Source organism: Myodes glareolus, chromosome 26, assembly GCF_982192425.1.
Source record: "Myodes glareolus chromosome 26, mMyoGla1.1, whole genome shotgun sequence".
Classification (NCBI taxonomy): Eukaryota; Metazoa; Chordata; class Mammalia; order Rodentia; family Cricetidae; genus Myodes; species Myodes glareolus.
Genome location: NC_142051.1, coordinates 20,735,451 through 20,751,421, shown reverse-complemented (window position 1 = coordinate 20,751,421; position 15,971 = coordinate 20,735,451). Strand labels below are relative to the sequence as shown.

The 15,971-nt window shown below is 42.7% G+C and overlaps 1 protein-coding gene and 1 long non-coding RNA gene across 2 annotated transcripts in view; both read right to left on the bottom strand.

The window, feature by feature from the left end:
• Positions 1–12,706, bottom strand: part of Zdhhc17 (zDHHC palmitoyltransferase 17) — a 56,936-nt gene extending 44,230 nt beyond the window's left edge. Inside the window, exon 1 of the mRNA XM_087902042.1 lies at positions 12,544–12,706. Coding sequence (XP_087758168.1) covers positions 12,544–12,636 — 93 coding nt within the window. The 5' untranslated portion in view covers positions 12,637–12,706. The remainder of the gene's footprint in view (positions 1–12,543) is intronic.
• An 855-nt stretch (positions 12,707–13,561) lies between these two features.
• Positions 13,562–15,145, bottom strand: LOC146889789 (uncharacterized). The gene is made up of 2 exons (XR_014999661.2): positions 14,845–15,145; positions 13,562–14,155 (listed from the first exon to the last, which is right to left on the bottom strand). It is a non-coding gene; the product is annotated as an uncharacterized LOC146889789 (long non-coding RNA).
• Between the last annotated feature and the right edge of the window lie 826 nt (positions 15,146–15,971).

The following is a 15,971-nucleotide window of genomic DNA, read 5'->3' as shown; positions in this document are numbered from 1 at the left end:
CTAAAATAACCTTAGCTCCAATGCTATGTCCCATCAACAAAGGGAAAGGATTTACCTGCTCTCTTAGAGGAATATAACATGCAAGAACACTCCTCTTCTAAGTATGTTGGCACACACCTTTAATCCCAGCACTTGGGAAGCAGAGGTAGGCAGAACTCCATGAGTTCAAGACCAGTTGGTCTACAGAACAGGTTTCAAGATAGCCAGAACTACATAGTGAGACCCTATCTCAAAAACAAAACAAAACAAAACAAAACAAAAAAACTTCTATTCTCAGATACTAGCTTTTCCTAAACCTGTCTAGGAAAATAAGCAGCTCTAACAGAATGTCTACCTGCCTGAATACAGTCATGCCTCCCATAACACTTCAGTCAACAACAGACCATACAAACTTGTAGCCTCAAAAACTTACTATACTAGAGCTGAAACATTATCTATCACCTAGTATTTTCACTGTGGCTTTTAGACACTCCACACACTGACACAGTGCATTGGCTATGCTCTGTCTTGAACTCCTTTTCCACATATTCCCCCAAGTTTTCCACATATTCTCCTCACAGCTAGACTTTAAAATATGACAGTGCAGAAACACATATCTTTGAGCGCTGTACAGCAGAGCGGAGCCTAGCATGACACTGGTGCCCTTTTTTTAAGACAGGGTCTCACCAGGTAATCCAGACTGACCTAAAACTCACAATCCTCCTGCCTCTAACTCACAAGAGCTCCCATCACAGACATGTGCCACCTTGTACATCTATACTGGTGGCCTTAAAGAAAATAAAAGAATAGAAGGGATTTTTTTTTCTTTACTCATATTGAAAACAATTTAGTTCCAACAGTGTGTATGGGGGGGGGGGGGGCAAAGGCAAGTGGATCTCTGTGACCATAAGGCCAGCCTGGTCTACATAATAAGCTCCAGGACAGCCAAAATCAGACACTAGAGAGATCCTGTCTCAGAAAAGCAAAACAACAGAAAAGCTTCCACTCATTTAACCTTTCTTCATTTCTTGAAGAGGGTATGGAAGGACAATATTTGTAATCCCATCAACAATACATTATTAACTACTTTTCCATGGTACTGGATATTATTTTTAAATTCTTCCCTATTTAAAGTAACAGTTTACATGCTTTTAATTCCAGCACTGAGGCAGAGGAAGGTGGATCTCTGTTGAGTTTGAGGCCAGTCTGATCTACAAGGTCAGTTCCAGAACAGTCCAAAAAGAAAAAAGAAAAGAAAAAAATAATATGTATTTTTATATAGCATTATTTTTGAGAAATTCCTATTAACATTCTATGGAGTATGAGGACTTTATTCTACTGGAGTCCTGAGATTCATTTAACATGTCTGAATTAGACCTGTATACGCAATATTAGATACTACTCATTTTCTTACTTAAAGATGTCAGTCCCATTTTTAGTAATGCTAATTGGTGACTTCAGTGTGTTTCTGACATTATACAATAGTTACACACATTAATCTTTTTCTTGGCTTATCTGGTCTCAATTTTTATATTTAAATACAACTGCAATTATTAATGCTATTGACCAAATATTCTTTCTCAGGCACATAGTAAGATTGTACAACCCTGGCCATTTGAAAGAAGTCTGAGTAAGTGATAGGCTTTGATTTTTAACTGAAAATGAATGAAGAATATACGCTTCACTCTCACTTTCTGTGTCACAGACACCGGCAATCCTTTTAAAGAGTAAAAATAGTCATTCTGGGTCTGAGAGCAGCCACTGCTTACCCCATAATGTACGTGCTACACGAACCACTAACATTGATGCTGTTAACAGTTTAGGGCTGAGACTGCAGCAAATCTAGTTTATCCTATCTATCAGAAACATGAGAGCTATTTATTTGGGGAAATACTATACAGATAGATAAATCTTAATTATATTTTAGTGATGGTTGTAACCACAATATGCTTTGGCTAATTTATATTTACAGATTTTTTTATATGTGGCCATATATAAAAAATTATTTTAGAATAATGTCTCTTTGAATAGTCTAAAGTACAAACTAATTTCTTAAAAAACATGGAAAACATTGTTTTCTCATTTTCATGGATCAAGTCACCTACGTTAAACATCATACAAGACTGATTCTTATCAATGACGTGTAGCATAAGAATGCTGCAGGTCCACAGACAAATTATCTTAGACTAGCTTAGCTCCCTAAATAGCTACACACAACATAATTCTCTACAAAGTCCAACACCTTTTAACTATCATGTAAGCCTTCTGGATTGTATGAATAGAGCCCTGGTTTCTTTCCATCAATCCCCAAACTAAGAATGACATCAGATAGCATTCGAGGCCTATGGGAAAGACATCCCTGCTTTGTTGAACCCACTTTCTTGATGCTTCCACTGACGTATTGAAAAGGAGTCTGGAGTTATAACTCTCTGTTCTAGTTCTATAAAAACTTGGTGAAGTTTGTTACATTTTAGAACACGGTGTCTGGGGGATTTGTGTTCCCAGGCCATGCTTAGATCTACAATAAATTATTTCTTACTCCTTTTCAGGTGAGAGCTGTGTTTTGGCTTTTCACTTGAGAGTAATTATTAGTTTTATCTCCTAACTCAAGATTCTGAACAGCATTCTTTTAATACAGCTCATTGGATGGAAATGATCTTGGAAGCTTCTTTTCTGTCTGCTTGCCTGTGTGTGTGTGTGTGTGTGTGTGTGTGTGTGTGTGTGTGCGTGTTTCAATCTCCAGCTATTTGCTTGACTCACAAACTGTCCCGTGGTGCAGGTGACATATTTTATGGCTAAAATTTGAATTTTTACTTTACTTATTTCAAACAATCCCATACCCGGTGGCTACTGCATGTAAAAATACAGGTCTAACACCACAAAAATGAAATCATTTTACTCTGAAATAAAACTATACCCACTACAAATTTTAAAACATATTATACTACTTACATGTTAACAAGAAAATTATGTAAGAGTGTGCCTGAAATATTTGTATCTGTCAAAAGAGCTTTGCAGCATACTGCACAGTGGTAATAGTATTATCTCTGCAGAGAAGAGCATGCATCTGCTGGGGATGTGAGACTGCAGGACTCCTACTACACACCCTTCATACCAGTTAATACTTTTGACAATAATTGTCATTAATTCTTTTTTTAAAATATTTATTTATTATGTATACAATATTCTGTCTGCATGTATGCCTGAAGGCCAGAAGAGGGCACCAAACCTTATTACAGATGGTTGTGAGCCACCATGTGGTTGTTGGGAATTGAACTCACGAAGAGCAGGCATTGCTCTTAACCTCTGAGCTATCTCTCCAGCCCCCTGTCATTAATTCTTAATGCTTAAAAAAGTTGTGGTTTAAATTTTTCATATCTTGAATATCCATATGCTATCCAATAAAACAGAACAGATCGCATGTTAGGATAGATCATTCAAAAAGCTTAAGTTCATATTGAGTCAGCTGTGTTACACTGCTAGGCTCTGGCGGTTCCATTTTCCCCCAGAATTATTCTCCTTTTCCTAGACTACATTCAATAACACACACACACACACACACATACACACACACACAACAAAAGAGGGGATGTCGCTCAGTTGATAGAGTGCTTGCCTGATATGCATGAAGCCCTGTGTTCAAACAGAAATAAATGATGGGTGGTTGGAGCACCTGTAATCTCAGCACTTTGCAAAGTAAAACAATCAAAAGGTCAAGGTTATCCTCCTTAATACCACAAATACAAGGCTAGCCTGACTTAAATGAGACTTAGTTTCACACACAAAAAAAATAAATAATGGAAATTTTTAAATCAAGTTAGCTAATTTTCTAAGTAAACAAGATCCTGTTTATCTATATACTATCATATTCAAATGTTCCAAAGAATTCAATGTTTACAACTTATTCATAATTGGACCTACAAAACACTGAGTATTTACAATTTCAGGGAAGATTTATGAACAAACAAAAATCTCAAAGTAAAAAGCAAAAAGAAAAAAGCAAGATTCTCATCCATGTGCACTCATCTTAAAATGCATAGGAAACTAATTTCACAGGCTAGAGGTGAGCCTTCAGTGGCTCAGCAGTTGAGAAGCACAGCTCTAACAGAACCCTGCTCCCAGTGACTTCATAAGGAAACTCCCAAGTCCTGTAGCTCCAGCGCCAGGGTTCTGACAGACCTGCATTCATTCACCGCAATTCTAAAATGACACAGAATTCCAAAAGATAAATAAAACCTTTAAAAGCAAACAGTTAAAGGATAGTTAACAGCTAATTTTACTTCCTAGGTGCTATTCTAAACAACTGAGGACAGGACCAAGGAATGGCAGAGGGGAAGGTCTTGATGGAAGATAACAGGCAGAGAACAGCCAAAGGCATCTGGAAGAGTTCACAGCAGGGAGAGAAAGTGTAGTCAGAACTTGGCCACGGAGGCAAGAAGTGAGGCCCCAGAGAGAGCAGGGTTACAGGTTATAAGGGAAATGAGGAGCCTGGGGGTGGGGGAAGATGGAGCTCCTAGCGGGAGGTGTTGAAAACAGTCAGGAAGGAGGTGAGAAGAGCTACCAACTTGTCATATGGAGGGTACCTGGAGGTTAGCACGTGGTTTGGTATGCTAACAGGCACTACAGATAGCCATCTGTTGGAGTGACTGTTGAAGGGAACCAACTAGCTTCACAAGTTCCCTGAGGAATGCTGGCTTTTTCTACCTGACAGAAATTGGGGAGTGGAGTTTCCTTTGGAACAGATAGTTTCAAAGAATCAAAGAGGTTCCAACTGTAAAGTGCAATTGGCTACTGTACTAAGGTCAATGTCTGGTCTCCTCTCCTTCACTGTTTAACACTTAGAAGCCACCAAAAACAAGGGACTAGGGTATTTTCTGAAGACTTACTGCCTCTGGGCTCTCCTTCCAAGCTACAGTTCACATGTGCCAACGCTGCCGTTTTCTTGCTCTTACTAGAACTTAGCTATAGTTTGAGCAGAGCCGAGAATCATTCGTTCTCAAATATTCTTTCAGTGGGTTGTTGGCTGAAATGAGGGGCTGCAGGTGTACATTATGCTGTCAGGAACAAAGAAAAACAGCCCATGTACTAGGGCTGACAACTAGCCTTTTACTACATGACTAAAGCAAACGGCATCATTCACTGCAAAACACAAATCTCAATTTCAGAGTTTGGAAATGCTAAACCTACAGCACTTAGTACCCAACTCATTCAATTTCATTAGGAGCCCTTAAAACATATGTTTTCTATTCTCGTTTTTCAGGAAAGAAAATCAAGGTACCCAAAGTAAGAGTAATTTGCCCAAGAACAGAGTTTCTAGCAATGGATGTGATGTTGTACACACAAGAATGTAGTTTGGCAACAAATCTTTCTATCAGATATGCACATAATGATGTAGGACTCTTCAATATGATCAAGCCTCAAGTACCTATAAATTAAACAAGCACCACTTGTCCTCCCCTGATCAATCCCTGGGAACCATGGGTTTATTCTCCATTTCTATAATTTTGTAAATTTAAATGTGTTAAACAGGGCTGGAAGATGGCTCGATTAGTCAAGCCTTTGCTGCATAAGAAACAGGACCTGAATCTGGGTCGTAAGTATCCATGTTCTTTTAAACTCAACAGCATCACAAGTTGAAAAATGCAGTAAGGGCTGGAAACACTCAAAGACCTGAGTTCAGATCTCCAGACCAATAAAAAAGTGTCACATACGCACTTGCAAGTCTAGCACTGGGGAGACACGGACAGGAAAATTCCTGGAGTGCTTCAGCCAGGCGGCCTAGCCTAACCACTGAGCTTCATGTCATTGAGACCCCTTCTCAGGAAACAAGGTGGACAGTTCCTGAGAACAACACTTAAGGTCCTGTTCTCCACATATGCATGCGTACATATGTGTCTGAGTAACCCCCTCAATAAACCAAATATAGCAATATTGGTTGCCTTTATTGTAAAAAAAAAAACTTTCAAATAAAAAACAACACAAGCTAGCTGGATGTAGTGATGCATGCCTTTAATCCCAGCACTAGAGAGGCAGAGGCAGAGGCAGAGGCAGAGGGGCAGGCCGATCTCTGTGAGTTTGAGGCCAGCTTGCTTACATAGTTCCAGAACAGCCAGGGCTACAAAGTAAGACCCTGTCTCAGAAAAACACGAAACACCACCACCAACAAAAAAAATCACACACTATTAACCAGTCTCAGTCAATAGATATACACTTAGAGTAGTCATTCTATGAAAGTTGTGTTGCTTTATATTGGATTTGGTAGTTTTACTATCAAATATATTTTTATGCAGAAATCTATCACCAAAAATAAAAAATCTGAACAGACTTCACAAAAAACAATTAGCTTTATATACTTTCATTACTCATGTTCATCACCTGCACTCACTCCTTCCTCAAGCCTTCATTTAGCCTTTCTTGTTCTCATTTCTACATGGTATACTGTATCCACATGCACACTTGTTTACATATATATCTTTATTATTGTCTAGATCCTGCATATGGGAGAGAATATACATTTTTTCCTGAGATTGTATGAACTTACTTATTATATATTAGTCTATTAATTTTCCTCCAAATTTTGCTGTATTTTCCTTTAGAGCTGAATAGTATTTCATTTTTTAAGAATTGAGACAAGATGTTATGTAAGCTAACCTGGCTTGGAACATATATATAACTCAAGCTGGTCTCAAATTTCCAATAATCACTTGCCATCCTCCAGAGTTCTGGGCTTATAGAAGATGTGAGCTACCACGCCCAGCCTGAGCATTGATTGACAGGGTCACAGCTAAACAGCATCACAACACACTGTTGCCCAGGGAACAAAATCTGAAGTATGGTTTCTACTTAATGTGACTTTTGCTCCACAGTAAGTGAAAAATAAATTTTTAGGGAGTTTTCTATAATGGTCAGCACACATCTGTTAAAATCCATAGGCTGTACAACCCCAAGAGTGACAATGACTCATAACATTAGCTGAAACATTATCAAATGGACCCTTCTGTTTCTGTATGCTGATAATGGGGAAAATTATAAAGTAGTGGGGACAAAAGGGATATGGGAGTTCCCTGTACTTCCTGCTCAATTTTATAGGATATAACTTAAACCAAACCTAAAATAGCTAAAAGTAATACATGAATGAATGAGTGAATAAAAGATTAAAAACAACATAGATGAAGGCATTTGCAACAACAGCTAGCTAGTGCCTACCAAATCACAACCAACTTTGTAACTGTCATTTCTAAGACATTTAAGTATGATATAAACACATGGGCAACCTTGATTTATATGTAGTTCTGCCATTTACCAGCAACTATGACTTCCAAATACATCAATTATCTCTCTGTAAAATAGACACACAAAAGCAGTGAAAATAAACACACATGTAAAAGGTTTAGACTAATGTTTAGCTCATTATTATATGTCAGTGTTAGTAATTATTGTTACTATTATGTATCACACGGAGACGATAACATTAAAAGAACTTGGCATAATGTTTCACAATTACATGTCAAATTAGTACCCCTTCTCTTCCTGTATACGATTTTACCCACATATCAAAATGAGTATTGAAGAGGGGAGGATAAAATGAAGGGGTACTTGTAAGAATCCCCTTGGAACTTTTTCAAAATAAATACAACATAAACCCCTATTTTAGAGAACTCTGTATGGAAGAAGGTTTCCTATGACAAAGCTGTCCTTCCGATTTAAACATACACATAGTCTTCATCTAACCCATGTCTTCCCCCATGAAGTTATGATAAAGTTAAGGTATGAGAGATTAAGAGCTTTCAGTATGTTGAAATGTTCCTTAACATAAATTTCCTGGGAGTCTCTATGTATCGTCTTCTAAATCAGAGGTTGGTGAGACGTGGCCCCATCGTCTGAGTTTATAACAGTGGTTACAGGAAAGACAGCTCAGTTGAGAGCACCTGCAGTTCTTGCAGAGGATCCATGCTCAGTTCCCAGCACCCACATTGGATAGCTCAGCCTAGCTCAAGGGCTCTGCTGCACTCACCTGGCCTACATAAGCATGCGCACACACTCACACAAACAAATGCACATAAATAAATAATAAGCATTGTTTGTTTGTTGAAACAGGGTTTCTCTGCATAACCCTGGCTGTCCTGAAATTTACTTTGTAGACCAGACTGGCCTCAAACTCAAGAGATCCATCTGCATCTGCCTACAAGTGCTGGGATTAAAGGCATGCACCACCACACCTAATTAAAAAAAAAAAAGCTAAATAGAAAAAAGACGTCCTACCTAATGTCTGCAAACCCAAATCTGATGACAGAGCTGCCAATAACCTAACAGAAGAAAACTACTTTGAAAGAAATTTCCTGTATTGTTTAAAGCAAGATATTAACTTATACACATAAACAATGTATCTCTAAATGTATACATAATAGGATGAAAAGCACAAATGGAAAACAGCAGAGTCATCCCTACTAAGGTCTGAAAGGACCCTTTAAGAAGAAAACCTGTGAAGGCAGCAGTTGCTTTACTTCAACAGTCAACCACAACAAGTCATGAGAAAAAAAATATATTAAAAACAAATATAAAATTAAGTGTCACCACTTAAAAAGCACACACACTATGTGGGTTGGGGGAAGATGAGGGAGGAAAGGAAGAAAGCAGTAACCCAGATAATCTAGGTGCAGAGCTCCTGGGATCCGCTGGCAGAAAGTGTTTCTGATCCTCGATTGAAGCGCTGAGCTGGTCTGAGGCTACTATGAATCAGGAGAAGCTGGACTGCAGACCAGCACAGGCTCCTTGTCCCTTCCCCAGTCTTACAGCAGCTATTCTGAGTGATGGGGACCTGACACCACTAGCAGGCTCTTCTACTCCATTCAGCACTGACTTGGATCCACAGAGTGTTTCATAGACATGTATGTTCCCTACTACAGTATTACTTTCTGGAAAACATAATACAGTTCACTTTATTTTAACTAACATGATCTAAAACAGTGTTGTGTGTACTGTGTGTACAACAATTAGATGTTCAAGTTGATTACCCTGAAAAAAAATCAGAACACCAGAGTTCAAAGAGATCTTGGGGATCATCTAGGCTAGTCTCTTTATCTGAAAAGCAAAGAAACTAGGAGCAGTTAAGCATCTACTAACTCAGGTTTACCAAGCCAGGACCAGCCCTAATCCACGGATGGGCAGTTTATCTAGTTCCAGATATCCTCTAATTATTCCTCTGTGATAAAATGAATTATCGCCTATTTCAACAGAGCAGTGGTGATATCAACATCCCTTTCAGTAGACACTGTGTGGTATTCATGGCCTTCAGAAGGTTTGCCGGTCAGTCCAATTGTGTGACGGCCGCTTTCCAAACAGCAGCTTGCCTAAGACAATGCTCACAAGGACTCTAAAAGGTAGGTAATTGCAACCCGATTTTACAAATGAGGAAAATAGAATTTGACTATGATGACAGTGAACGGCAAAACTCACTTTTAATCAGTATTCTGTAGTGCCTCTTCTTGATCTTAAACACAAACAATTCTGAGTTCAGTGCCACACCTGGTTCAAATCTGGTAAACAAGCATTTACTTGACTCACTAAACAAATGGTGTTTTGTTTAAAAAGTTAAGATTTTCTTATTAAAAATACCTCTAATATATTTCATTGTCCATATTTGTCTAAAAAAGGTTTTGACATGGGCAGTTTTTATAGAAACTGGTAATTTGGCAATAGCTGAGTCTATCTATCTAGAGTCTTTCTATCTAAAGTGGCTGGGACAGTCTTTCCTTGGAGCTCTGGCTAGCGGGGAGCTCACAATCCTCCCGCTTCAGTTCCTCACGCATTTGTATTATAGCTGTGTTCTACCATGTTTGGCAACAGCTAAACTCTCTAGCCTACAAATAATTCATCTATTTAACAAATACTTAGAAACCATTTTGTGATATTTTCTGATGCACAAATAGAAGCTTAAACAAATTTTTACCTCATATCATTTAATTGCTGAGGATTCCAAATTGGAATCTAGGCCTGGGAATGAGGTTCCATTGTCAGAGCGCTCGCCTACTGTACACAAAGCACGTAAAGGCACAACCACAACCACAACGGAGCACACGGTCCAGGGCGTGGGGACCAGAACTCAGGTCATTCGTTGTTACCTTGGGTGGAGGCTAGGCTACAAGACACCCTGCCTGAAGAGGAAGAGTAGAAAGAGGAGGAGGAAATATAACAGAGCAGCAGATCTGTAATCCCCAGTCATTCTGACCCAAGAGCCTGTGTTCTCTATTATCTCACTTAGCCTCCTTAGCAGCCCATTAGTTAAGGGCTGTATCATCAGCACCATCCCACTTGCACAGACTCAAGAGAAACAGCATGCCCTGTTCTGCTGCCACACTGGAAGGCTCAGAAGAACGCCAGACCTACAGCAGGTGCGGGAAACTAACCACTGACTCTTCAGTCAGTCCCCAGAATTCCAGAACTGAACTACTAGGCCTTGGGCTTACTGGGTAAAAGGAATATATACCATACCAATTTAAACTGAACAAGAGGGAAGTTGACTTTCTAGTAATATAGCATCTATTAAATAACAAACAGATGACACCTAAACTTCAAGTTCTCTATCCTACCGAGCAATCTCTAGACTCAAGTTAAAAATAAATAAATAAAGTTTTTGAGACACACTCTCATTATATAGCCCTGGACCGCCTGGAACTTGCTATGTAGACCTGTCTGACTTCAAACTCAGAGACATTCCTGACTCTGCCTCTCAAGTACTAGGAGTGTACTGCCACGCCCTGCAAAATCATGTTTAGGGTAAAACACAACACTCTTACAAAGCAAAAAAAGCTTTCTGTTTTGTTTGTTTATAGTCTGGTTTGGAGATAGGGTATCAGTTAGCCCAAGTTGGCCTCAACCCATTGTACTGTTAAGGTTAATTTTCAACTTCTCATTCCCCTCTCCCCGCCTCCAAACCACTGCTTGAAGTGCTTGAAATACACCCTCAGGAACAGAGGAATAGAAATATTCCTTAACCACACTTACAGCACAACGTCTGAAAACTTTCTGGACATATTTTTAGGGCTTGAGTGTAAACCAAAAGAAATGTCTCTAAAGCCAATTCTAAGATTTTACCACTTCCATTTTTTTTAACAATTTATTTTTACTTTATGCACTTTGTGTTTTGCCTGCGTGGATGTCTATGTGAAGATCCGCAGTAACTGGAGTTACAGACATGCATGAGCTGTCATGTGGGTGCTGGGAATTGAACCCAGGTCCCCAACCACTGAGCCATCCTTCCAGGCTCTCCCACATCAATTTTTTAAAAAGTTTATTCTTACTGCATAGTTCTGTCAGAAACCCAAAATAACTTTTTCCAATGAGACTTGTCCAGGCATACATTTCTAAGAAACTCTAGTTTTGTGTATGTGTGTGTGTGAGTGTGTAATAAAGTTATGAATGAGACGATGACCGATGACGCAGAATGAACACATGAGACAGTGATCCCCGTTATTCACAATTTTCACAAGGTACAAAAAAATCTAAAAAGAAAAATCGATTTCACGCAAAGGAACCACCTTTGTTCGCCCTGTAGTGAACACCGCAGATGTGTGCACAAAACTCAACCTCAAAGCACGACCTGAGTTCTGCGGGGAGCTGTGCTCCTCCATTCAGCCTTCCCCCCAACCCCCGCATCTCACCGTGCCCGTTAACAAGCCGAATGCCTACAGAACTGCTTCCAGGTCTTAACACAAACTCGGCCACACACTGGGAGGTAAACAACCACAGAACGTGACCGAGCTGGGAAGGAGACATTCACTTTTCATGAGAAAATACAAAAGAAACCATGGGAAACGTGTTGCACTCTCCCCTCCCCAACACAGACCCCGTTCCTAAAACAGTTGTACTCTGACAAGCTAACGTGTATGTGGGTGGGTAGGTGGGAGGGGGGGTTATCCCGAAAGTTTTGACCTCTCTTTTTCCTTTTTTTTAAAATTGATTTTTTATTTTAATGCTAAGGGGCAAATACCCAAACAGCGAAATTCGATGTCCTGAGCGCCGAGTTGGTTGCTATGACACATCCTGGCAGGGCATCACTTCGCCCAAGCAAGTACTATCCCCCCCGCCACTCACTCCATGAGAGAACTAACGGAGAGGACAGTGTCATCCACCGCGACGAAGGGATGGAGAGGGGCCAGAAATCCAAAGCGGATCCGCTCCCGCCTCGCCCCGGAGAGGCTTGGAGCCAGCCCGAGGGGCTCGCGCGGAGGTTCCGAAGTGTCAGCAGGCCCCCGTCGCCTCGGCACCCACTAGCAACGCGGCGACCAGGCAGACCCAAACCACATCCCCACCCCGGCCCTCCAGGCACCGCCAGGGACGGCGTCCCAGAGCCCGCCCCGGCCGGGCCCGCCCCGCTATCTCCTCCCCCGTTATCCGCTCGCCGCTGCCGCCGCCGCGCTCGGGCCTGCTTGGACTCGCTCCTTCAGCCTCCCTCCCCGCCGGGTCCCGCGCGGACGCCTCGGCCGCCGCCCTCGCGGCGAGCCTGAGGGAGCGGCCACCGCGGGCCCCGGGGCCCGGGAGAGGCGCTCGCCGCCGGTCCCTCACCTCGGGGTGGAGAAGGGGCACGCAGCCCGTTTCGGTCTCGTACTCATCCGGGCCGTCCGCCATCTTGGTGTTAAATCCCTCCTCCCGCTGCATGCCGGGAGAAAGCGTTTCAGCCTCGCGGGGCTCGGCCGAGGCGCAGGGCGAGCGCGAGGGCGAGCGCGAGCCCCGACCAGGGCTACGCGGCCGCCGCCTCCTCCTCCTCCTCTTCCCCCTCCCACCTCAAAGCCCCCGGGACGGCCCCGCAGCCCCTCCCGCCGCCGAGGGCGCGGGTCCCGACGCGCGTGCGCGGTCCGGGCCCGGGAGTGAGTGTGTGCGCGCTCTGCTGCACTGCGCCGGGGACAACGGACCGCGCTGGGCGTGGGCGCCGCGGACCGGGGGCGGGTCCCGCTCGCCGGCCGCTGCTTCTCGGATCCGGTCACCCGGGAAAGGAGGCTCGATGGAGAGGAGGACCGAGCGCCAGAGCTGCGCAGTGCACGGCCGGGAACCCTCCTGGGGACGATCGGAGGGCCTCGGGCGTGACCCCCGGGATCGAGGATGCATCCTGCCCCTCGCCTCCCTACCTGTGCCTTGGGGACACCCGAAGAAACAAGGACTAAACCTGGCTTCCTGGAAAAGCTTTTTGTTATGTGATCCCGTTTTGCCCTCTTCGATTTTGAGCTAGTGCATTTCTAAATCGTTTCACAAGGTCAAAGCCCCACACATTTCACCCCCCTCCCATCTGCTACATTTTAATATGACCCAGGAATTCAGAACTGAAAGCACTCAATGTGACCTAGATAAAAATGACTAAAGCCATCTTTAAGAGGATATTAGGACCGGGGGCCGGCGAGGGGGGGACGGGGAGTGGTGGAACAATTGTAGAAAGGATTTGTTTCTGGTTTGGGCTATGAGGAATTGTAAATCTCTACAGCGCCTGGGCACATTTAGCAGAGAGCAATCGTGAAACAGGATCAATTAGAGATCCTGATAGTAACCAGTTAAAAGACAAGGAGCAAAGATCACCAGAAAGAAACCTGCAATCGGACAAAAATAGATTTATTTGTAAATCGGGAGGAAGGCACGGGAGAGTAATAAAGAATAGTGGAATGGAGGAGGAAACCCCTTTGCAAAATTTAGGTTCCCGCCAAAAGAATGCGAGAAGGGTCTAGGGAGAGCTTGGGTCAGATCTGGATTGGACCTCGATTCTGAGGAGGTGAGAAAAAACTGGGAATAGCAAGGCATTGGATGTGATCATGAGCCTAGGACAGTTTAATAACTGGGCGCTCCCCGTAACAAATGCAAACGACAAGAAGACCTAGTTAGTATTCGTTGGTAAAAGAGCAGCGATCGCTCAGAAAAGGATGAATACGCTGTTTTATTGCTGCTCTGCGAGGGAAAAGAGACGATCTGTGTGTCCTCTCAGCTCGGCTTTTCCTTCCGGCACGAACCGATTTGCAGTCTTTTTAATCCCGGCAGAAACCAGGAATCATGCAAACCTAAACAGAATTTCGAGTTCTCCGTTTCCAGCGCCAATTTTTATTTTTTTTCTTCAGTCAACATGGACAGAATCCTTCTTATTAGAATATTCCGGGCCGCGTCTTCTTACCCAGACGCTTTTTGCGGTTAATTAAATCTAGAGAAAAGAGTAAAGAAAGTTGAGTGAAAGAAACAGCTGAGAGGCCGTGGCTTTAAAACAAACAAAAATCCCACACTGAATGAATTGAATGAGGAAAATAGGCATGGAGACCCGAAAACATTCCCTGAGTGTCCATGGATTAGAAGTGTTAGTGCAGGGGCACAGCACGGTGGGAATATTCATAAAGGGGGTGTTCACCGTGGGAGCCCTGGCTTTCCAAGGTGCTTTGGTAGCAGAAGGATCAGAGCCAAATTGAGTTAGAAAAAAAAAAAAAAAAGCTGCCATTTAGCCCACATAGTAGTTTGGTAGTTTTCAAAATATAGCTTAACTAGATGCCCAAGTTAAGTAAATCAAGAGGTTTCCATTTTTTAAAATGTAGATTTTTTTGGCTCCTTCTGCTTTCTGTCCACCATTCCTTGAACCACCACCTCCTCCTTATTGCTCCTGCCAGCGTGAGGCTCTGTCTAACCAATAAGTAAAGACAAAGATTACTAGCTGAAACCTACAAAACCATGAACCAAAATAAACCTTCCCCCTCTGAGAAAAGTGAGTAAGTCTCAAATGTAGGTTCCCTGAGCCCTCTTGCTCATCCACTACAGAACATAGACCTCCTTTATTCATTCCCTGTATCTGGTTGCCTATCGGAGACATTTGTATATGTAACTTCTGAGAAATCTCCTACTTACAGAGGAAACGATTAATGCTAAAAAGTGGCTGAAAGGGAAATGAAACAGAAAATGAACAATCCGTGCCTTCCTTCCTGCAATAAGGCTGAAATAAATAATCACTAGGGAACGAACTGGCAAACCAGGAGCTAAAGCAGTCGTTCTCAACTACTTCAGCCAGTGGCACACTCCAGAGGGAATAAAGGGTTTACAAGCCAGCCTGGAATTCATTGCATGACCCTGTCTCAAAACATTAACAACAGAAAAGGGCAGCGAGTCTTGTCCAACTGGACTAGGTTTCTTATGGACCAAAGTGAAGCTGTTGGCGCTGAGCAGACTCCACCTTGGTAATTACAGGGTTCTTATCTACACAGCCCGAATCTGAGATAATAGTTTCAAGGGACTGTAAGTACAGCAAGTGAGCATATTGATTGCACAGATGACGCAAAAACGGCATTCATAGATAAGAAAGAACAAAGTTGAAAGAGAAGTATTGATCTGTTAGGGGAAGAAAAATGGAGCGGGGGCAGGGACCGGGAGACTGGAAGGAATAGGCTCCAGCGGTGGAGATCTGGTTTCACAGGTAACCTGAGAGACAGCTTTAGCCATCACCTAATTCTAGTCCAAGTTCACCATTTCACAAGTGGGCAAATGATGGGGAGTCTAGAAACCTCCTTAAAGCCAGAGAACCGGGCTGTAACACAATTACATCTGGAAGCCTCTTGAAATTCCCTGTCCACTACTCCACTGCTATTCCCTGTTTCTTCCATTATAATTATCTGCCGTGAACTGTTTAGTTTATTAGGTGCTTTTTAATAATGTGTAGGTAGGTGTGTCTGCGTGTGAGACACATGTGACTGGAGCTACCCATGAGGACCATAGGCGTTGGAGCCCCTTCAGCTGAAATTAGAGAGAGAAGGCTGTGAGACCCCCCCCCCATGTGGGTTCTTGTCCCGTGCTACCGTCTAGCCAGCAAGAACGACGCGGCACACTTAGGATCCTTCTGCAGAAAAGCTTTAATGCGTCTTGAGAAAGAGAGCATAAGCTTCCAAAGCGGAGACCCAGAATGAGGGGAACCCATCCCTTATATAGGAAACAGTCCTCGCTTCGGACGTGTCACTCTTGGATTGGTCCACTGCCCATCAACC